We start from the raw sequence: 23,695 nt of genomic DNA on the forward strand, positions 1-23,695 counted from the left end.
TAATATCCCAGCATTTCCGGTATCATAGGATATATGTCAGACAATATCTGAGTCTTCAAAATAACCCAATGCTGCTTACAGATTGAATTGAACGTCAAAATGGAAGTGTCAGTATCCAAGAACCAATTCAATCCGACAGTAAAAAACACAAAGAAAACATATTGACTAGCATTGGAATTAGGGTCTACCCATGTGTCCCCTTAGTCCACTTTGCCATGTGTCACAATCTACTCAGATTTACCAGTCACTCGTTATAATAAGGCTGAGTCTCCTTCAAAGTGCTACACTCTTACCTCTCTGTCTCCATTTCAACTTCACATGTGCGCAATCACGTCACAACGCACATGTCCTACGCAAAAGGATACGCACAGGAAAATGCTGGCAAGCCAAGGAGAGTAGCTAAAGGGTTGCCATGTGGATGTGGCCTAACAATATTTACTATATTAAACTCATGTGAAATTATACATGGCAGGTGGTTTATCAATGCTGTAAGAACCCTCAGTTTTCATAAACCATAATAACAACAGACACAATGCTCGTATGAATAGTAACTTAACAATGACACATATATGAGTAGTGCAGTCCTCATTTTCTCATGAGGTATGTGGAAATTCAAAATGCTAATACCATTTATCCTACACTCAATCATGCTAATACTATTAATCCTACTCTCAATCAAATACATATGATGTCTGTGTTTAAAAAAAAAGGGTACAAAATGTTACCTTTATGGTTCTCATTCAATCATAAAGTCAAGAATGACCCTAGGCCTGATAGTACAGAGATATGATGATACAAAATCCACAAACATGTGTGAAAATTAGACGTACCACACTATTCTTAGAAACCCCAAACAAATTTGATTACACAATTCTCAGTGGTGGAGAATCATTACGGACAACTTATTATATGAAAAATGTATAGTTAACTTCTTTGTTAATCCCTCGAGGGGCAAGTGCGTCCAGTCTTTCGATCCAGTAAGTTTCTCTTTGATTATGTCTTTTTGCCACATCTTAATGCTGGTTCCTTTTGATAATCACCTCTGCAATCTGGAATCTTATCTGCAAAATATTGTTTCTTTCTTTTCTAACCAGTGTCTTGCCACTGCTGAATTGATGTTCCTGGTCCTAATGCAGGACCGATGCTCATTCCATCGCTGTTTGCTTAGTCTCTTGCACTGCCCAACATAGTATAATCTGCAAGGTCATTTGATCGCTTAAATTACATTATTGGTGTCACTATTTATTTAGATTTTTTCCCCCAGATCCTGGATGATTAATCACATTGCCCTTAATCACGAACCCACAGTTGGTACAGTGCAGACAGGGAAAGGTGCCCACTTGTTTCTTAAGTGTCTCTTTATGAGCTGGTCTTGTCTTCACCAATTGATCCCTTAAATTACTACTCCTTTTATACACGAATACAGGCAGTTCATGAAATAAATGTTCTACCCTTAAGTCACATGTGAGGGTCCTCCATTTCTTCTTAATAATGGATTTGATATGGCCACCCTGGATAAAGTATTTAGACAAATAATCCAGTGTGGAAGGTTTTTTTGTTACTTTAGTTTCACTTAATAAATCTGTTTAACAAGGGACAGCCTCTCTCTCGCTGCACTTATTTATTTAATTAGTTGTTTTTTATAACGTGCCCAATACCATACCTGTTTTCCGTTTCTAAGCACGGATCCGAGATTCGAATCTCTGTTGCTCTGCATAGTCTTGCTTCCAAGACCAGCACGTTGCCCGTGAGCTATCCTCGGTTCACTGACCTCCTCAGGTCCATAGCCTCAGGCAGTGAACTTTTTTCCCATTCTTGCAATCTCCTCCTCGTAATCTTTAAGGTCACTAATGATTCTTCTCACCCGTAGCATCTGACTGAAAGGTAAATTCCTGATAAGGCTTTGTTGGTGAAAGCTAAGCCTATGTAGTAGGTTGTTGCGATCAGTTTCTTTTCTGAAGATTTTAGTCGCTTATTTACCCTCATGTGAGGTAATCCTCATATTTAAGAAGTATATACAATGTTTTGAATTTTCGCTCGTGAATTGTATACGTGGGTCTATGTTGTTAAGATATGTCAGAAATCCTTCCAGATTTTCTAATGTCCCTTTCCATATCCCAAGCATATCGTCAATGTAACAAACCCACATAGACAAGTAGTTACACCACATAGCGTGATCTAATACATACTCCCTTTCAAATCTATGCATAAAGCAATTTGCGGGGGTCACAGTTGCTCCCATCGAAGTTCCTGAAACCTGGAGGAATAACTTATCCTTTTGCTGAAAATATGAGTTCTCTGAGATGAATTGTAATAGGATGATGATGAACTCTTTAGACACTTTTATTTCTCCTTCATTCAGAAAGAACCATTCTATTGCTTCCATGCCTAAATCATGCAGTATGAACGTGTATAAGCTCTTCACGTCAATAGTCAACATATTAGTTCCTTGACAGTGGGGTATTTGATTGAGTTGTTGTAAAAGAATAGGTTGTGTCGCTAATGTATATACTGGTTTTCTGAACTAAAAGTTGGAGAAAAAATCAACGTATTTACCTGATGGTTGAAGAATACTTTCCATGCCTGACACAATTGGCCTTCGTGGTGGATTAGTCGGGTGTTTATGAATTTTGGCAAGTGTATAGAAGTTTGCAATTCTGGGGTGTGTAGTTTGCAAACGTTTCTTAGTGTGATGGTTTATCCAGCCTAGATCTTCAGCTTTAGTCAAAATCTCTGCTAAGTTATTCATTATAGACATTTTGGGATCTGAATCCAATCTAGCATAGATCGTCTATCTTAGTGTCAAAAAGAGTAGCGCTGTATGTAGGAACACAATTCCAACCCCTTTTGCGGATGTCCTTTTCAGCACTATTAAGAATTCTACTGGAGCAATTCACAACTAGGTTTTCTTTTTGTTGTCGTGTTACCCTTCCTGCTGCTCCTAGATTTGCTTTTCCCCCTCTGTGTTCTCTTCCTTCTTGTGTAATGCCTTAAAAAGACACTCCAGACGTTGTTGCCCGAGTTCTATTTCCTTCACCTGTACCTTCAGAGCTTTCAATACCCCTAGTGAATCTTTCTGGAATCAGTTGTGGTCTCAGATTCTCAACTAGTTGCTTCTGAGGAATTACCATGTTGAGGTTTATTTTTGGGGGGGTTGTACTTAGCCATGTATGTGTACACGTCATCATTCAGATAATCATAGGTGTCACGTCTAAACGTATGGTCTTTTTTGCTTCTAATTCGGTGTTCTTTTCTGCAGGTTTCTGATTTATGTCTGATTATAGAGTGTTTAGTTCTTCTGGACCTAACAAATGTTTCAGTTCTTTTTCTATCTCCTGTCTTTCCAGTTTAATAGCTCCCAAGTTCTTTGGAAGTTCCTGAATCATAAGTAAAATTAAGCCAAGTGGACACTCCTTCAACATTGCTTCCCACTTCTTAACAAGCTCCTTGCTCTCCTTACACAATGTTGGTCCTAATTGTACCCACAAACCTCTTGGTATCGGCTGGTTTCTATTATAGCATCCTAGTATTATTGCATGAAATGTTCTATTAAATTTCTTTTCGTATTAGGTATTCTAATTGTGTAACCCGTCTGGATGTGTTTACAACTGCTAATGTGGTGGTCGTAAATGTAATGTTGCTGATGAGGCCCAGAATGGCCGCTGCCTGTTTGGAAGAAAAACCTAAGGTTTCCTCTCTGGTATTTGTTAGTGATTCAACGTCCTCTAAAGACATATTCCAATGTGTGCCTCCCCCCAGTGGTGGAAGTGTACGAAAGGAAGTAGTGGAACTATGTTCCCTACTGGCCGCACGCTTGCCACAAACCCCATTGCCACACCCCCTCCCATGCACAATACAAACCCCCAAACACATGTGCCTGCTGCTTAAGGGAACGCTCAGTGCAGTGCACTGAAAGTGCAACTTTCAACTTCTTCCTGCACTTTTATTTTAAAACAAAACCATTCCAGGACGGTTTCTTTTTAAAATAAAAGTATAGGAAGAGTAAAAATTAACTAAAAGAAGTAGAAGAGAACCGCTCCCTAACGCTCCCGGCCACTTCGACCACTGCCTCACCCACGCAGATGTGCTTAGCACCTGCCCACTTTGACCTCTGCTTTTGCAGCGAAGTAGGGAGGTTAATGCTTCGGTACTGGTGTCATTGACATGTCATTGCTAAAGAACTAAGAACCCCGTTTTCTGTCTGTGCTTACAAGTATAAATAAACTTCCTTGCTGAAAATACAACCCTTCACCTGCTACCACGCTGTCTATGATTGAACGAAACTATCTCCTTCTGGTGTTTAAATGCATATAAAAGTAATAGGCTGGTGCTGGGGTGAACTTGCCTTTGCAATTTCTTGGGAATATGTTTCATACAAGTTTCAAACATAGGCTTGATCAACTCTACAGGGAAATCCAGCACTAGCAGGGACGTTTTAGCTTAACAAACATCGAAATGTGTTTGCGGTGCTCTACCAGTTACTGCAGAAAAAAGGGCTGGTATAGCGAGTGTTGTCATGGGACTGAGTCTGTCTGTGTAACAAACCTGAAAGTGTGTTTCTGATTGGGCAAACAACTTTAACTTGGCCGCAGGGTGTCACGTTTGACACCCTCATTTAGTTCTGATCATTTGGCCAACATCATTTTGCGTTCATGGACTTGTAGTTTCCAATGTGTCATCCCTTGTATGGTTCATACGCGCCAGCATGCAAATCAGACTTGCATAAAAGACCCATACAGGAGAATAGCGTCTGCATTAAATGGTCCCACTCAGGAGCTATTTTGGAAATGGAACATTCCTTTTTCTTTTTTGATTGGCTGCTGGAGGCCTTCCGGGCACCGTTGCCTTATTTAGCCCTAATGGCCCATAAGTAAGGGTTTGCCATGAAGCTCTCTGACATAGGGAAATTGAGTCACGTGGCCTGACATTGGTAAGAAGATATAGACTGCCCGATATATGGCTGGGCTGCCAGAAATGAGACTGGACGGCAGGGCAGTGAGTGGCAGAAGTGAGACTTCCTATCACAGGAGGGGGTCTCGCTGCTTGGCATGCAAGTCAGATTGCCTGTCTGACATGGGGTTTTGTTGGGACAGACTGTCTGGTGGGGAGGGGGCTATCCTTGGTAAGTCAGGTTGCCTGGCATAGGGTGTGACGAGCATGGCAAGGGTTAGACCGCATAGCACTGCCTGTGCTTGCAGAGAAGGGGAAGTCAGGCTGCCTGACATGGATGGATTCAGACTGCCTGGCCTGGGGGACCCCAGACTTTCAATAAGGGTGGAGTCAGGCAGCTGTGCATGATCGATTCAAACTACCTGACAAGGGAGGAGTCAGACTCCCTGGAGAGAGGCAGGGAACAAACCTCCTGACATGGGAGGAGTCAGACTTCCTGGAGATGGGTGGTGATCAGACTTCCTGTCATGGGAGGAGTCAGACTTCCTGGAGACGGGTGGGGATCAGACTCCCTGACATGGGAGGAGTCACACCTCCTGGCAGGGTGCCGGGAGCAGATTGCCTGGCATGTACATCGTCAGAATGGCAACATCCAGACTTGGACTGCAGGACACGGCTTAGATCTGACTGCTTGGCATGTGGAGGAGGGGCCGTCTACTGAGCACGAGGCCTCAAATTGCCTAGCAGTTTCAAGGTCAATCGATCTATGAGAGATAGTCATTGCAAGCACTTTGGTACCTTGTCATGAGTGGTAATAAAGCTCTTTTGCCTGCATTATGATATACTACCTAGCCATATAAAATATGCCGCCATGCCATGGGCAGTGATATGGCACCTTGTCATGTCAGATAACATTGTACACTACCATAGATGATGGTTGATGCATCTTGACCTTAATAATTAACGCAACCTAGCAGTGGGTGGTTAAGACACCTTGATCTTTCAGCGATATCATAGCACCTGTGCACCTTGATATGATGCCCAGCTCAAGCACCATTATGGGGCTTCACCTGTTTGGGTGTCAGGACTCACTTTCAAGTCTTGGGCTCCTGAGGCAGGCATGTGTCATCAGTCACTAGTCCTTTCTCTCCAGTCTCCAGTGGCCGAGGTCTAAACTTTGTCTTGTCTCCTTTCAGGTGAGAAGGAACGTCCGCCATCATTTCCTTAAGTCCAACTCACACAAGATTTTCTACGACCTACTCACCTGGGCGGCCACTCACGCCACCATCAGTTATACTTTGGCACCCTTCATCCTCCTCTCGCTGGAGCCCTCCCTCAGGTTTTACAGGTGAGTTGGGGGCGACAGGCAGGCGGTCTGGAGTGTTGTAAGAGCATTGACCAAAGAGGTGAAAACAAGTGAAATGGGGAAATTGATAATGCAATCAGATAGAAAAAGTGAAAGGAATGAAAAAGAAAAGGAAATGAATGTGAAAGGGGGGTCAAAGGGTAGAACGTGAAATGTAAAAATATAAAGAGGAAAAAGAGAAATTGTAAGGTGAGGAAAAGATGGAAAATAAAAAAGCTGGGATTATCTAGAACTAGTGAGAAAGTAAAGATTGAGAATATAAAGTCAGAGGCTTGCATGAGTGATGTCCCTTCAATAGGTCTTTACTGGAGGAGCCCTTTGAGATCAATGACATCAGTGAAGGATTGACCATCGACTTATACTGGTACCATTACATTGAAAAATCACAACAGCCATTATCTTGGCGCTTAAAGGTGGGAGAAATCTGGCATGAAGCCCTACATGAAAACCTGATGTTATTGTTAGTTTTAGGCGATGTGACCTAGCTCCCACAAAACACAAACTCATCTCTTCACAAACAGTGTCCAGCATCGTCCAATGAGAGCCAACCATGTAGGATTGGGGCAAGGCATCTGTGAATATTTCTATTGACAGAGAAGCTCCCATTTGAAGAAGCCACATCCGATGGATGAAGCTGATTGGTTTGCTGATGGAATCACACTTTGTTTTCTTCAGGTCACCTCGTGGTGGGGGGACTAGGCGGGGGGAGTCTCTTGAGGCTCACATCACATCTGTTGGTCGATTGACCAGGCCACCGGTGGTCTCACAGCCTTGGATGATGTGTGAGGGGGGTGTGGAGAGACGAGCAGAGACGAGCATGCTCAGAGCCAGACCCCGCCCCTCCTCATCCTTTCTCTCTCTCTGTCCCGCCGCACTTGCACGTTCTGAAGGCTCACAAGGCCTAGTAGAACCGCTTCTATCTTTCATTGTTATATTTGCATTTCATTCCCATGTTTCACTCCCTGTTACACTGTGACACTTTGAAACCCAATTTACTTGCTGTATAAGCGCCTTACAAATGCAAAATAAATAAATAAATGCAAGGCTTATTCGGAGACCAAAGAGAGTGTGACTACCTTGAGCCTGAACACTGGTCCATCTTGGTCTTTTCCTATTGAGATCTTGCATAGAGTGTTTTACGGAGCCCTGGTGTCGCACATCAGGAATTTGTGGAGTTTGAAGCCGACAGTGTGGTGTTCTGAACACTTAGAATAGTCTCAAGAGCCTACTGCAAGGAGGAAGGTGTTGATGCAGTACTTGCCTAGCCCTCAACTTCTTTCATACCAAAGCCAGGCTCCTGCTGTGTTCTTCACCACACTCTGGGGTAATGGTTCACAGGTGTGCGCTACTCCACTTCCTATCTGCATGCTCGTGGTCCTGATAAACCCCTCTGTCCACATGCACTTTAAGGAATGAGCAGCACAGCTTCCACCACCTGCTGCTCATCTGTCTTCGGGCTGCGTGGCCACACCACAGCAGGGGAGAATTAGGCGTTCCAGCAGCAAAATATTTGATCCCACTCTTCCTACAGCTCAAGTAGGGAAGCTTGCTTCCCCAAGTCTCGGAAACCTAACTTCAGTCCAGAAAGAGCAGAGCAACAAGAGAACACTTCAACATTGCGGGGAGCAGGGTGCTCTGAAGGTGTCTTCAGCGATTGCGGTTCAGTGGTGATGCAACACTTGGCATGATATTGAGGAATACAAGGCTTGTGAATTGTAAAGCTTCAAGCAATCTTCAGTGATCCGAGCCCTAGTACCCACACATATTTAACTAGACAGTGGGTACAAAAAAGTCTTCAATTATCGGTTCAAAGTATTGTCTTCCCATGAAAAAGCCCATTCCCATTGCAGGGCATCCTGTAGGTGGGTGGAAGTAATGTAACATACAGATGCCAAGAATCTCTGGTGGGCATGTGTCTGCATAACTGTCGAGGCAACCATCTGAGCTCAAATCCTAGTAGGCTTCTTGGCCCACTTTTAAGGCAACAGGTATCTGCATTCTGGTGTAGCAGAGGCAGAGAAGCCCTGGACTTTGCAGCAACTGCCAGATCAAAGTAGATCTTGTTGTACATGTTTCAGACAGTCAAGTCCCACATGAAATACTCTACCTAATGTGCACAGCACAAAGCCTGCCATCAGGCAGCATCATGGTACAGGAGCTGTTTCAGAGTGATGAGCAATTTCTTGGTCTACTCATTGTGGGTTTCCCAATGGTGAAAAGCCAGTGGGTGGGGTTGGCTCTTGTGAAATGTTCCAGATCTTAATTGCTCTGGCACCTCAGGAAAGTGTTCCATTGGTATTGGAAGTTGTTTTTAGGGTCTTAGGCTTCCCCCTTGTGCTGATTGATGTTTCTTAAATGTTCAACGGGAACCTAAACCTCAATGCCTAGATACAAGTAATTGTAATTGATTATTTATAACACGCTTAATACCCATAGGTTTCTAAGCGCGGAACCGGGGATCAAACCTGTGTTGCTCTGCATCGTCTTGCTTTCAAGGCGAGCGTGTTGCCCCTGAGCTATCCTCCCGACACCAGTGCCTTTGTTGGTGTAGTTTGAGTAACCTGCATAGGAGCAACAACATATTTTGTGTAGCCCTTATATGCTGGTGTGGTGTGTTGTGGTATGTGTTCAATTCAGGAGGTGTCAGATGATTGGACTTTTATTCGTGCTTCTAGCAGCGTGTGTGTGTGTGTGTTGTGTGTGTGTGTTTACGCTGTACGATATGGCCTGAGGGAGAAGGGGTTGTAGACATTTCGATTAGTTCCCCAATGCAGTCACACTTGTGGGCTCTCCGTCCTTGCCTGATGTGTGTAAGAAGGTGGTGTGTATGTTCGTAACTGTTATGGAGAATTCTCAGAAATGTGCTAATTAACTTCTACCTTAGAGACCCCCAGCACTTTTGATGGACTTTAGGGATGTTAATTTTAATTCTGGAGAGAGTGAGATCATTTCCCCACGTTCTCAAGTATTTTTCTTTGATTTAAACACTGTGTTTCTTTTGGTTTTGGAGTCTGACAAAGTCCATAGGCATCATCTTTTTAGATTGTGTCACATAGCACCTTCAGTGCAGGGGCAGAGGGAAGTCTTTCAGATTTCTCGAAGGTTTAAATACCTTCAATTGGAAAAACTACTGTCTCCAAGAGCAGTGAAGTGAAATTGATTTTACTTACATTTGTAACTTTCTAGACCCAGCACACACTATCTTACAATAGGGTTCTGCACGGGTTACTTAGTATCCCCTTTGTCTAGTTTCTCATGCATCATTTTTATGTTACCCTTTCTAAAATTAATGGCTGGTGGCAGTGGTTTACTTTTTCCTATCATTGTGTGTTTTTACCGCGGGCTGCTTTTGCAGCTACAGTAAAGCACCCATGGGTGCCCATTTTGTCAGAATGGCCCTGGCCTTCTTTTCTCACCATTTCTTGTTGAAAAGGTCCTTCTTTAGATTCACTCTGGGCGCCAAACCAGGTTTGGTCCCTTTGTTAATTTTGTCTTTGGCGGGGTTCCTTGCTGAAGCCAGCCTCTGGCTCTAGCGTGTCTGGCAGGGTAGGAAGCGAGGGACGTTTCCTAAAACTCCCTGTGCTTAATCCCCTTGGTTACAGGAATGCACCCAAAGGTGATTGGCTGGCAGCCACCCTGCTGTGTGAGTGACAGCTAAGATGTGAATGAATGAGTGAAAACTGCATAAAAGGAAAGCAGAGTTGGCCACTGGACAAAGGAATCCGAAGAAGAACTTGGAAGAGAGGCCTGCTGCAACTCCTGGACTGTTGGTTTGCCCTGTGAAGCCCTGCTGCAGCGCTGAAGCTCCGAAATGTGCCTCGACTAGAGAAGCCCTGCAAAAGACGACTTCTCTCCTTGGGTTGGTGGGACCAATCGACCCCAAGACGAACTCATCTGGATATCCTCCCAGAGCTGGCTGTACTTCAATTGCTGCTGTAGAACCGATTGCCAGGGAGAGGAAAACCAGAATCGAGTGCATCATTTTTTAAGCCAGACCCGAGCTCCAGGAAGATCCTCTGGACTCCCTTGAAGTAGGCCTGACCAAGCCTGAGCCACCTCAACAGAGTGTTGGAACCCAGATGCACGGAAAGTCCAAACGGTGTCCAAGAACCGCGGCGGTGCTATTCACGAGAAGCTGAAATCGCAAAGTGCTGCTGATCTGAACTTTGTCCATTGCTGCCACGACCTTCGAATTATAGTGCAGGAGTCCTCCAGATGCCCTCCCTCTTGTCCCCATGACTGAGGCCCAGCAGCAACAGGATCTGCCATGCTACAACAGGAACAGAAGCTAGCTGGAGCCAATGTCTTCAGATCTAAGGTACTGTGAACTATGGGGTACTTACCTCTTGCTCTGTAGTTTGCTTGCTCTCAGTTGAGACCTGTCTCCCAGCTTGTGGCCCAACAGTGATTTGCTTTGCAACAAAAACTCTCTATAACATTGTGCAAGACTTTTTACCAAGACGTTTTACCAACCTGCAAGAAGAAACTCAGCTCCCCCAGACTTTGCTCAAGTGACATTGGCTGTCCTGGATCCCTGATGGACTCTCTGACCTCTGACTTTGTGTTTTGTGTTTTGATCTGTCCCTCCAAATATGTCATACATTCTTTACTTGTATAGCTGGGAAAGCGTTAATCTACATTGCACTGGGGGAGAGGAGATTCTAAAGTACTCAACAGTTTGAGAAACTTGTTCATCATTGTTTTCTCACTCTAACCTTTTCCTTTTGACACCAAACTTAGTATTGCTCTAAATGTACAAGTCATATATTAATATACACAGTGTCCTAGTTACTAAAGTCACCTGGGGGTGTAGGGAGTGTCTGTGTGCCATCCCAAAAGGGTATCTACTGATGTTTTGAAACTGGGAGTGTGTATTTTGAAGTATATTGTGGTGTTGCATGTTTTTGCTCCCTTGTAAAGAAGGCTTATACAATTGACTGTTAAATTAATAATAACTGTTTAGTAAAAGAATCTTGAGTGTAAGTGTTTATTTGGATACCTGTCACTGTGAATCTCTATGTTATAACCCTACAGCTCACATTGACCCCTCTTGAGATAAGCCTGGCTGCTCAGTCACTCTACCAACCTGTGTAGTACATGCTTATACCAAAGGTTGGGTTAACTATTGCCAAGAGGGCAAGGATGGTGCATTCTCCCACAGGGTACTGCACACAATCTTGCCTAACAGTAACTGTGAGTAGTAATTCCCAAGTCAAGTTGTGGTTTAACAGTGCGTATGTGGATAGGCACACCTAGAAGATGTAGCAAACCTTTGGGGGTTCTCTGATTTCTTTTTGTTTTACCTTCCCTAATGTCCTAGTATGTTGCAGCTAGATTAGGCTTATGTTGTCAATGCGATCCTTTTGCAAGTGGGTACTGCATGCAATGTGTTGGGATAAAAATGTGTTTCAGATTTGAAAAAGCATGCATCATGTAGAAAGTATGGGTGGTGGTGTCAGGGATTAGCAGGTGGTCCACTGGTGTTTCTGGGATTCCCGCAGGTATCATTGTGTGTTGCTAGTGGCGAATTCCTCGGCACAATATGATATTGTGGTTGTGTGAGACCTTCAAGAGGTGTGAGCGAAGGGTCGTTTCTTGGAAGCTTCCACAAATCTGGTAATAGAATGAAAGGGCATTCTTGTACTGTCTCTGTGAAGACTGAGTGTACTGTGTCAGTGGATGGATGTAATTATGTGATAGAACTCCAAAGGTATTATGTCCTGTGCTTTTCTATGTGATTTGGGTGTAAGCGCTTCTTCGCATCAAGCCTTCTGTAGAGGTGTTAGAGGGGTGCCATTGTCTGGACGGGCATCAACCTCTCTGTAAGGCTACTGAGCTCAGGATTGGTTTACCTAACTTCCTATGTTGATAGTCCTTTGCTACCTTTAACGTGCAGTCTTGTAAAGGTCGGTGTGCTTGAGGAAATGTGGGTGGCTGTGCAGGACAGTAAATGCATTATGTGGTGGTCCTTGGCGTTGTTTGGCTTCTGACTGAGGTTTAGCTACCTATATCTTGTAGTGAGGTTGCCACTGAGTTCTGTGCACGTTGGTTGTCTGCACGCAGGATCTGGATGGTATAATGAACTCTTGCACTTGCCCAGAACTGAAACACTTTTACAAAACCTGTGTCAATGTGTGTAATTCATTTGAGTGTCTGTGTAGTGTTTGCATGATCTATTGTAAAGGTTTTGGGTCTGAATGTTTTGTTTTAAAATAGTGTGTTATGTATGGGGTTTTCACTGCTGGACTGATGATGGGGAAGGACTGGGATGAAGTAGAAGGAGGACTGGGATGAAGTAGAAGGACTGTGACAAAGGACTGTGATGAAAGATATGGAGTCATGAAGGACAAGGTCTGTGATTACGGACCCTAGCAAAAGAAGAGGAACTATGACAAAAGTGAAGGATTAGGATGAAGGAGAAGGACTGATTGCAGTGGCCTGTGAGGAAGGGCTGTGACTAAGGTAAAGGACTATGACAAAGGACTACGATGAAGAAGGACTGTGACGAAGGACGGCTCTGACAAAGGATGTGTATTGTCAATAAGGGGATATACTTTGATGAGCGACTGTGACAAAGGACTCTAGCAAAGGAGAAGTACTCTTAGGAAGGAGAAGGACTCTTGGGAAGGAGACGGCTTTGGAGAAGGACTGTTCTTAAGCAGAAGGACTGTGGTGAGGGAGAAGGACTCTGGTGAAGGGGAAGAGCTGTGATGAAACACTTTGGTGAAGGAGAATGACTGTGGTAAATGAGAAGGTCTGTGATGAAGGAAGACTGGGAAGAAAGCATAGGACTATGATGAAGGAGAAGGGCTGTGTTGATGAAGGAGAAGAGCTGTAACAAAGGACTGTGATAAAGGAGAAAGACTGTGGAGGACTATGATAAAGGACTTTGATGAAGAGATGTGATCTGGAAGAATGACTGTAATGAAGATGGGGAACTGTGACAAAGGGCCATGATAGGGAAGGACTGTAATGGAGAAGGACTGTTATTAAAGAATGTGATGAAGAAGGACTGTGACAGAGAAGGATTGCAATTATTGTGACAATGGGAAAAGGCAGTGATGAAAAAAAATGACTGTGATGAAGAAGGTGTGGGGCCAGGGAGGAGGATCATGTTGAAGAATGATGACAAGTAGAAGGACCTTGATGAAGTAGAAGGACTATGACAAAGAAGGAATATGACAACGAAGGACTGTGATGAAGGAGAAGGACTGTGCCAAAGGAGAAGGGCTGTGTGTGAAGGACAGTAGTGATGAAGGAAACAGGTATGATGAAGGAGGAGGCCTGCGATAAAGGAAGATTGTGACACTGAAGGAAAAGTACTGGGACTAAGGTCGACTGTAAGGGAAAAAATGACTGTGAAAAAGGACTGTGATGACCGACTGTGACAAGGAAGGACTGTGTCAAAAGAGAAGGTGGTGATGAAGGAGACGGACTAGGATGCAAAAGAAGGACTATGATGAAGGACTATGATAAAGGAGAAGGACTATGACAAAGACGGTTGCAAGGTACAAGGACTGTGAAGAAGGACAATGACGAAGGAGAAGGACTGACAAAGGACTGTGATGAAGGAAAACTATGACAACGAAGGAATGTGATGAAAGAGGACTATGATAAAGAAGTACAACAAACGTGCAGGACTATGACGAAGAAAGACTATAATGAGGTATAAGGACGATGATTAAGGAGAAGGACTATAATGGAGATGGAATTTGATTAAGAAATCTGACAAAGTAGAAGAACTGGGATGAAGAACTATGATGAAATAGAAGGACTAGGATCAAGGACTATGATGATGAAAACAGAGGACTAGGACAAAGTAGTATGATAAAAGAGAAGAAGGGCCAGGACAAAGACAAAGGACCATGATCGAGGACTGTGATGAGGGAGAAACACTATGATGAAGGACAATGACATAAGAGAACGACTATGGTGAAGCAAAAAGTCTATGAGCAAGGACTAAATGTAAGAATGGTGAGCGGAAGGACACGACAATAAACATGTGTGATGCTCTCAATGCATGCCAGTATCATTTCCAGTTGTCATGCAAACCAAATGATCTGCTTGTCAACCTTATCGCTGTTGTCTGTAACATTGTTTTGACCACAAGATAACACTAAAATGTCACCATATGTGCCAAAACCAAAAACAGCAAAATGGGATGCATACTGCTGTAGCTTCTCTGTGGTGTGGGTCATGGTAAGTGGAATGCAGTGTTGTCACTATGGAAGGTTGAAGGTTTGAGTGTGGGAGTGTTCTGAGTCAATTGTAACGACCGCTGGTCTGTGTGGATGGCCAGTCTTTTGTTAGGATCTAACATACTTGTAACTTACCTGGTATCCTGGAATAAACATACCTGAAGACGTGCAGGACTAAGCACCATCTTTTACCCACAAGTCTACCACATTTTGGAGACCATCTGGTTTTCCAGGAGTCCCAGGGACTGGTGCTGCGGCAGAGGGAGCAGATTTGGGACAGGCACTGCCCTCCAGGCCTACATCCACATCGAAGGTACCAGCGGCCCAGCGACCTGGCAAGAAAGTTGGCAGGAAGTACCAGAGTTTTTGCGGGTTGAAGTGGAGGTCCCTGCAGACTGACAGACTGGATGGTGTCAGCGGATGCCGTCTTGAGGCCCAAGAGCGTCATCGAAGCTAGCTGGTGGCAGGGACATTTGGTGTTTTGTCCTTGGGTGCTGGCAGGAGGTCAGGGGTCAAAGATTATTCCAGCGAGGCTTGTTGCGGGTGGCACAGGCAGGAGCTGGTCAGCAGATCGAAGCCTGTTGGTGAGAGGCTGGGGTTATTCTCTGGTGGTGTAAGCGGCAGGAACATTAAACATTGTCCATGCAGGCCAGCAGTATGTCAGAGCTGTCACGTTTGTTTAAGATCAATCACTATATACAGAGGTATGACAACCATATATACTGGACAGCTATATACAACCTGATTATTTAATTACGTTACCCTACTGCCGCACAACTTCCGGTACATGCGTTCACCATCCGAAAAGGATCTTTCTCAGAATTCCAGTCCTAGGTGATACGCCATTTTCAGAAAGGAGTTAAGTAGGGATTCATCCCTTTACGTTTTCGCCTTGAGGATGACCGAATGGTCGAAACATGTGTCGGCTGGAACCACAATAAATCACCATTCATATTATTGGATGGCTACTTTCTGCTCATTGAAGGACACTTGAGCTTTCATACTAATACTAAGGAAATGAACATTTGAATACCGAGTTTTCTGCACAGTATAGCTGCACAACCCATTCCTTCATGCGAATAACTGTTGGAGGAACCCAGGGGAACCTCCTGTGCAGTTTCTGCTGCATTGGACTGCCCATAATTTGTAAAAGTTGAGCGCACCCCAATCTGTCATTCCCTGTTTTTTGTGTTATTACTTGATGTATATGTGCCTTACAAATGCACAATACAATTTTAATTTTTTTTAAAAAGCCTTCATTTATCGTCAGCTTTCGACAGGGTGGAGCGTGCATGATTATAGAAAAACGATCAGACTGGGAAATGGATCCTAGTCTCCTTAATATCTTCATATTGTTCCACGGTTATACTAATATCTGTGTTCGTCTTAATGTGGAGGGGATCTGTCAGGAGTTGTAAGGCAGGGAAAGGACCTGTGACAAGGTTGTGTGTTGGCACCCACCCTATTCAATCTATACATGTCGTGTCTGTGGACCTTCGATGTCATCAAGCGTCATCCCTGCCAGATTGGGAAAACTCAGAGTGGGATGTATTGCATACGCTCATGACACCATCCTACTAGATCATACATCTTTTGGCCTACAGAATAGATTGTACAGGGTGGTCACATACATCACTGATAACAGCCCTTTAGTGAACACAGAGAAATCAAGGATACTTTCGTTAAGTAAGAAGAGGAAGCAACGGGGGCTTTCATGGACAATTAATGGCCAGAGGATAGAGGAGGTGTCCCAGTTTTTTTTTCTTTTTTTTTATTGCATCTCTATCTCAGAAAAAACGGAATAAGGAGAAAATAGAGACTAAGACTCCAACACTTATCACCCTTAAGAAAGCGATTAAAATAAAGAAATGTGCCTATTCGCTGTGGCCACTGATTGAATTCTACAGAGCCATGGTTACTCCGGCGGCCCTATATGAAATTGAATTGTTGCAGTACAAAAGTAGGAGGTGGTTTGATGTTCAGGAAGGGAAGATTTGGAGAGCAGTGTTGGGGCTCCTGATGTCTGCACCTGTTAGTCTCATCAGAATGGAATTATATTTACAATTGCGGTGGGAATGCTACAAATGTCAAAGAATTGGCCTCTACTTGAAAATAAGCAATGGAACAGAGGGCTCATTGTACGATGAAATAAGAGAGCTGATATTGAGCAACTCGATGTGGTTACTTTTAGATCTGAAGATTGAGTCTGAACTGAATCTATTGGATATAAATGTACTCGACAATGCTGTACTACCTGAAATTAAATCTAGAATGAAGGATTGATATAGGATAACGGATGTGATGGATATTTCTAGATCGTCTCTATATAAAGATGCATATCTCTATAGGCTAATCAGAGAACCCTTAGATCTTATCTGATGCAAATCTCCTTAGAGAAAATACGTTCATGGTACCTGAGATTTCGATTGAACTACATACACTTGAAACTAAAGGACCTAGACGAGGCATTCCAAGGAAGGAGCATACTCGTTGGCTGCGTAAAACTTCGGCTATAAAAGCGCTTTACCATTTTATCATGAAATGCCCACATGTCTTGCAAAGGAGGATTTTATATTTAGGGAAGTTTGTACATTACACAGCCCCAGTTACCCCGTGAATTATGGTCTAGAATAATAGAATGCAGCTGGATCTCGAAAATTGTGGGTGTAGTTATGTTTCTTAAAGACATATTTAAGGGAATTCGTATGAACTAAAAATACAATTTGTAACACTGTATTTTATGGAGGATGTGATAGCTATCTAGACATGGTTAATATTTGAATCTTCTATTTATAGAATGAACCTAATTTTAGATGTATATTGTAAATGACACTGTTTGATGTTTTAATCTTATGAATTTGTGAAATTGTAATTTTTAATGGTGTAAGGTTTGATATAAACCATAAACACAATGAATACAAATAAATAAATACATTTTAAAAATATGTTTTGAATAGGGAAATAGGGTCAGAGACATAAAAACTGGATTTTGGAGACAAAGTTCCTAGGGCTATTTAACAAAGATATTAAAAGACTAATCACTGAATTTTGGAACATAAAGCTCCTAGTTCAAGGTTATTAAGAGACTGGCAACGATCACAAGAGCTATGGCTCTAATTGGAAAGTGTTTTAAATGTTCACATAACCTGACTACACTTTCTACCCTTCCAGAAACAAAGCTGTTGAACTTTATTTAGCCTCTGACAGTGTCATTGTTCAGTGTTAATCAAACCTTGTGTTAGCTCACGTGTTCTGTTGTATATACTGTATGTGTGTGTGTATGTGTGTATATGTTTGTCTGTTGGTCTCCTTTGCTGCACTCCTGAAAGTTAGATTTCAAGGGAATGGGATATTAGGTGATGGACTAGGCAGTGGAAGGCTTAGCAGGGACAGCGAGTTTTTTGAACTTTCGGCATACAGAGCTAGACGTACTGCGTGCTTCTGCAAGCTTACCCCATAATGCACCATCACTCCTCTGTCCCATCCATCCCAGAGTAGCCATCGGCCCGAGCTTGTTTACTTGGAAGGTACTAACTTAATGATTATTTCTAATGATATTACAGACTCAAGTTTTACGCTAAACTGGCAGTCTAGCTGTGCCCCAGCATAGGGAGTAATTATTCCTCCCGGGGTGGGAGGCACCCAGGCTGCATTCTGGGAAACAGGATGCCTGAGCACCCCACCTGGGAGCCACTTACCCGGTTTTTAGTCCAGTTGACCACTTACGCATGGAGCTGGTAGCCTCGTCCAGTGATCTCTTCCTCGCGGCATCTGTCTGTTCGGAACGTGTGCCCCTAGTCTCGTGACAACATATTTTTTTTTTTTTTTATGATTGTGTGATTTGGGGCTCGTTCCCTGGTCTCGTGAATGATCATTATTCGGTACTGGGGCCCAGGTTTCATGACATGTTGTGCTTCAATCTTTTCGGGATTTGGTCCCCTGGTCTCGTGACCGATTTTCTTTTCACAGCTCGGGACTAGTGCTTTAAATGGGCTGTTACTTGCAGGCACTGAGTACCTGCATTTCTTTCATTTGAAAGACTTATTACCGGCAGGAAGCCAATACATTTAATGGAGGAGTACCCGCACTTTTCAACAGGAAGCAGGTACTTTGGGATAGCGCGCACCTGCACACCTGTGTTTCCATTTGAAGCGCTAATCAGGACTCAGTCCCTAATATGAGACCTGTAAGAACTTCCATGCCCCTCTCCTCACCTAGGGTGATTATATTTTGAAAATTAAAAATTAGGATAGGCAGCAAACATAAAAGTAGAACTAATGTTCCCCGCCCATTAAAGCTCCCCTCGCACACACCCCCTCCACTCAGTAGGATCGCAGACTAAAACAAATACAATGTCCAGCACTTCTCCTATATATAAACTGCAGATTTGGCTCTGACACTGAGCATGTTAAAAACAAAAGAGCTTTTGCTTTGATTGTTATCACAGGCGTTGCAATGTTTTGCTTCTTTTCCATTCGTCTTGGGCAATCAGTAAATGCATGTGGTTGGGAACAGAAAGTTTGGGGGTTCGAGCCTACCCTTGGGTGTCAGAGATGCATGTGACAAAAGTGATCATGGGAAGCAGGGAACTGTTGAACTGTTTATTACCTGTAAATGTCACCTTGATTTGTTGCATCTATGCAGTGGCCACCCTCACTTCCCTAAAACTGGGACAGGGTATTTACATTTTTTAAAAACTCTCAGAACGGGGCGGGGCGCACAGGGGCCTAATTCCGGTACGTCTGATTACTCCAAGGCTCCCAGAGGACTTGTACCCAGAGCACTATTCGACTAAACTTGATCTATGCAATACCCATGTGGCTACACAATACCCTTGTGGTTCTTTGCAACACTTGTATGCAATGGACGCTCAATGTAACTCAACGGACTCTGCGGATGTAGCACAAATCAAACCGAAAACGAGTACACATTACCTCACCATCACAAAGCAGCTCAGGTTTGCATGGGTGGGTAATGAAAATAAGTTGCAGCACGCAAATAAGTGGGCTTGGGGAGTTTGGGTGCTGCTTTAAAGTGAAAGCCTGTACTCCTTGTTACACCACCATTTCTACTGCCCCGACTCCCCTTCCAATCTAGGCCCCACCCATTGCTACACCCCTTGGTGAAAATGCTTCTCATCTTGTACCCTAATCCTTCCTTCCTTGTGGTGCAGTCATTTTGGTAAGAATATGGGAAAGGGTACATGGTCTCACAGGCCGGTGCGAATCACTGCTAGGAGTGGTGGCCACTAAGCCTCCGAACAGGTCCGCGCAGCCACCTGAGGTCTCTGGATGAGTGGGGCCTTCGTACAGCATTGACTTGCTTATTAAAGCACATTTAAGCCTTTCCAGTGTGGTGAGAATTGCTCACCGATGTGGACTGGACGCTGCTTTGTTAAACCTCACTAACCCACCTTGCTCTTCTCCGCAGGTCCTGGTGGTACTGTTTCCACATCCTGGCTGCCCTCCTGGTCTTTCTGCTACCCAAGAAGAGGAGCCCCAATCTACATGGAGGCACAAAGTTCAATTCCATACCCCAGGGCGTGGGCACTCTGCAACCAAATGGAGCTACAATCGCCACCACGAAGAAGGGTCACTGAGAGCAGCGGCCGCGGCAATGCCACCCACATGGGCATGCAGAAACTGTGGGTCATCTGTGCAATGGGCATGTGCATACTGAAACATCAAGCGCGTGCCCATGTGCAGACAATGAAGGAGGCGTGCAATGCCACACCCACCGTCAATAAGAAACACCCACCCAACCCAGACCTCCTCTGGATTGGATAGGGAAGCCAATACCACAGCAAACAGCATGACGCGTACACAGGACAACATAGAACCATGAGTTGAATGTCAATTGGTGCTGCTAAACCCCTGGTTAGGGTCTGCTCTTCCCCAGCCTCAGAGCTCCAACATACTGTCCATGTCACAGGGAGTGCAGGATGTGGGAAGACACTGCATGGTCTCAACTGTCTGGGCATTCCAGGCGGGAGAAGAATACGCCGTCTCCTAGGCTGGCCTTGGTGCAGGGAAACCACTGAAGTGGCCATCTTGTCACAGCATAAAACGGTGTTTAACGCAGCATAAACCCAAACAGTAATGCAGTGTATGGACTCTGTATAGAACGCCCTGCTGGGGCATTCCAGAGAACGAACCAGCATGAGCTGAACAGAGTGCTGGCACAAAAACGACAGACTCTCGTGCTTTTATCAATAACCTTCTCTTGAATATACAACAGCCAGAGCTCACGTGGTACTTTAAGAGACACTTTATACACATATGTGTTTGGTAGCGGCAGACTGGCCTATATGCAAAGTAGGGTATTTGCCAACTGGCTGGTGAACGCGAAAGGCCGGTAGAACTGGAGCAAAGCCAGGTATACATCTGCACCGACCTGAGTTTGCCTCTGAAGAGACCAAATGTATATTGAAACTGAATGAATGAGTAATTAAATGAATTACTTTATATTTATATAACAAAATAATCCCCAGGATTTTTAGTTCTGTAGACACAGTCCTTTTTTTTATTTTAATGACTATTAGCAGTAGTAGTAGAGTGTCATTTGTATAGTGCCTTTCACCATTAGTATGGTCACAACGTGCTGTAGGTCGAACATCCTCAGGGGACTAGACTCCAGTTATGGGAAGTTCGAGGAGTGCTAGTATGCATGTGTGCATATTGGCCCATATGAAGATATGAAGGGGTGGCCAAGTCCTTGATAACCACTCGTGTCGAGCTGGCATGGGATGGTTGGTGAGGAGTGCTCTAGAGGGTATTCAAGAGCGGGATAGTGATTATGTGTGCAGCTACCTATCACATTTCTGTCGTGAACAGAAGCTGCATTCTTATTGCAGAGGTGTGGTGTGAAGAATCTTTGAGTAGTGTACGATGGTAGATGCGTGCAGGTCGATGGCTCCGCCTTCGGCTAGATTTCCATATGCATGGAATGCAACACATTGCCCACACTCAAAATCCATCTAAGTGAACACATTGCCCACCCTCAGAATCCATCTAAGTGCAACACCTTGCCCACCCTCAGAATCCATCTAAGTGCAACACCATTCCCACCCTCAGAAACCATCTAAGTGCAACACATTGGCCATCTGAGTGCAAACCCTACCTACCCTGAAAGTCTCTCCCTGAGCAAGAGACTGGCCACCCCATAACTCCTCCCAGTGCAACGCCCGGGCCACTTTGCAGTAGTGCTAGAGTCGCATCATAGCTAAACCTCCCAGTAGTTCCAAGTGCCATACACATCCTACCCAAAGGATCATTCTGAGTTCTCCACATTTTGGCTAAGAGTGCACTGCGTGTGTTTCCATCAGGTTAGGCACAATTAATAGTAATGAGTGGCAGAGTTTTACCAGAGAAAAATAATGGCTGTGCACCCCGCCCATACCACCTTACCTGGAGTTTAGCTGTAGGGTGTAAGGTCCGGTGTCCTAGGGCAAACAGGGAATGGGAGCTGCCCTTTACCTCTGGCCCTTAGCCTGCTGACGGGCAAGGCTGCCCTGGGAGGATCTCTAATGTGAAATACTTCTGGTCAAGTGCTAAGAGCACTGGCCAATCAGTGCACAGTATGGGCATGCAGGGAGGAGGGGAAGAAGGATGGGCAGCAAGGGAGCTGGGAAGAGGGTCAGTGTGTGCAGGGGAGCGGTCCCAGTATGGAGCTCCAAAAAGGACAAAGGACTTACCATGCCAGCGCTGCCGCTCTCTGTGTGGAGAGCGAATGCGCCGCCTGAGAGGGTAGAAATGGTATAATTGTTCTTGTGGTTTCCCAATGTTTCTGGTCAGGTGCTAACGGCACCGGCCAATCTGTGCACAGTATTGGCGTGCAGGGAGGATGGGAGGAAGGACGGGCAACAGGGGAGCTGGGAAGAGGGTTGGGACTTGCAGGGGAGCTGTCCCAGTATGGAGCACCAAAAAGGGCAAAGGACTTACCATGCCAGAACCTCTGTTCTCCATGTAGAGAGGGCGAATGGGCTGCCTGTGAGCGCAGGAATGGTATACATGTTCTCGTGGTTTCCCAGTAGTTCCGGTCAGGTGCTAACAGCACTGGCCAATCCCTGCACAGTATGGGTGTGCAGGGAGTTGGAGTATTACACATACTAATGCCTACAGCCACCACTGGGATTTACTTATGCTTTCCATGATGGGTAGAGTAAAGTATATCTTTAAACAAAAACTTGTAAAGCAGCTCCTGGACGCTGATTTACGAATTCTAATCCCATGTGTAATTCCCTCAGGGCAGCTCCAAGCTCTGATAGCAGGTTTTACTGTAAGCCATCTTATAGAACTCACCTATATGAATAAATTATATAAATAATACAAAATATTAGACTGTGTCACTAATGTCAAAATATAAAAGCGAGCGGCAAATTACACACAAACAGGCCTTTTATTAAAGGTTTCAGCTGCATAACTGATGAACTCTCAGCAGTACAAAATGGCGGTGTAAATGTGCGAGCGTGTGAACTTTTAACCGAATTTCAAAAATCTTAAATGCTGTTGTACGTTGCAGCAGGTTTGCCATGTAGAATAAGGAACCATTTTCAGAAGCGCACAACATATGTTCCCATTTTGCCAAAAGTTGTGGACAGTCTTTGATGATAGCATATCGTCTTCATATGTGATGCTCCTTCAAGACACGTAGACCGTGTAACAACGTTTTCTTTTTATTAAAGCGTTAAGTTATCGCGTTGTTTGTATTTTTGATTTCGATGATTTGAAATGGCATACATGGCATGCACAGACCTGTTGACTTAAAAGTAAGGACTGGATGAAAGTGACATGACATGGAGCTACTTTGCATTGGTGTACGAAATGTTTTGTGGAATTGCCTATCATGCTATTCACTTAAAGAAGTAAACCTTGGTCGGATTCTCACTCCTCTGTTGCACCGAAGGCTAGAGGGAAATAGGGAGATTTGCACAGCAGGTGGTGTCCCTGAAAATCTGGTAAGGTTGAGGAAGAGTTTGTCATTTGTCTTACTCTATGCCTACAGCAGTGGTCTTCAAACATTTTAGGACTGGGCCCCCCCCCTGAGCAAAATGTGGGCTGGCCAGGCCCCCACAAAAAATGCTACATGGACAGTAAGTCCAAATGGCTATGAACTATTGTGCGCCGTCACAGCACCCTACTCCCAGTATGGTCCCTGGACTCCCCACCTGCTCCCATCAGTCTCTGGGCTCCTTCATCCCACTCTTACCCAGTCCCTGGGCACTCACCACCCCACCTCAGAC

General features: G+C 44.4%; 1 protein-coding gene across 1 annotated transcript in view; it reads left to right on the forward strand.

The window, feature by feature from the left end:
* Positions 1–23,148, forward strand: part of LOC138503329 (lysophospholipid acyltransferase 2-like) — a 228,382-nt gene extending 205,234 nt beyond the window's left edge. Inside the window, exons 12-13 of the mRNA XM_069622961.1 lie at positions 6,087–6,238; positions 19,885–23,148. Coding sequence (XP_069479062.1) covers positions 6,087–6,238; positions 19,885–20,053 — 321 coding nt within the window. The 3' untranslated portion in view covers positions 20,054–23,148. The remainder of the gene's footprint in view (positions 1–6,086; positions 6,239–19,884) is intronic.
* The last annotated feature ends 547 nt before the right edge of the window (positions 23,149–23,695 follow it).

This window comes from Ambystoma mexicanum, chromosome 11 (assembly GCF_040938575.1).
Source record: "Ambystoma mexicanum isolate Mex_15411 chromosome 11, UKY_AmexF1_1, whole genome shotgun sequence".
In the NCBI taxonomy this organism is placed as follows: Eukaryota; Metazoa; Chordata; class Amphibia; order Caudata; family Ambystomatidae; genus Ambystoma; species Ambystoma mexicanum.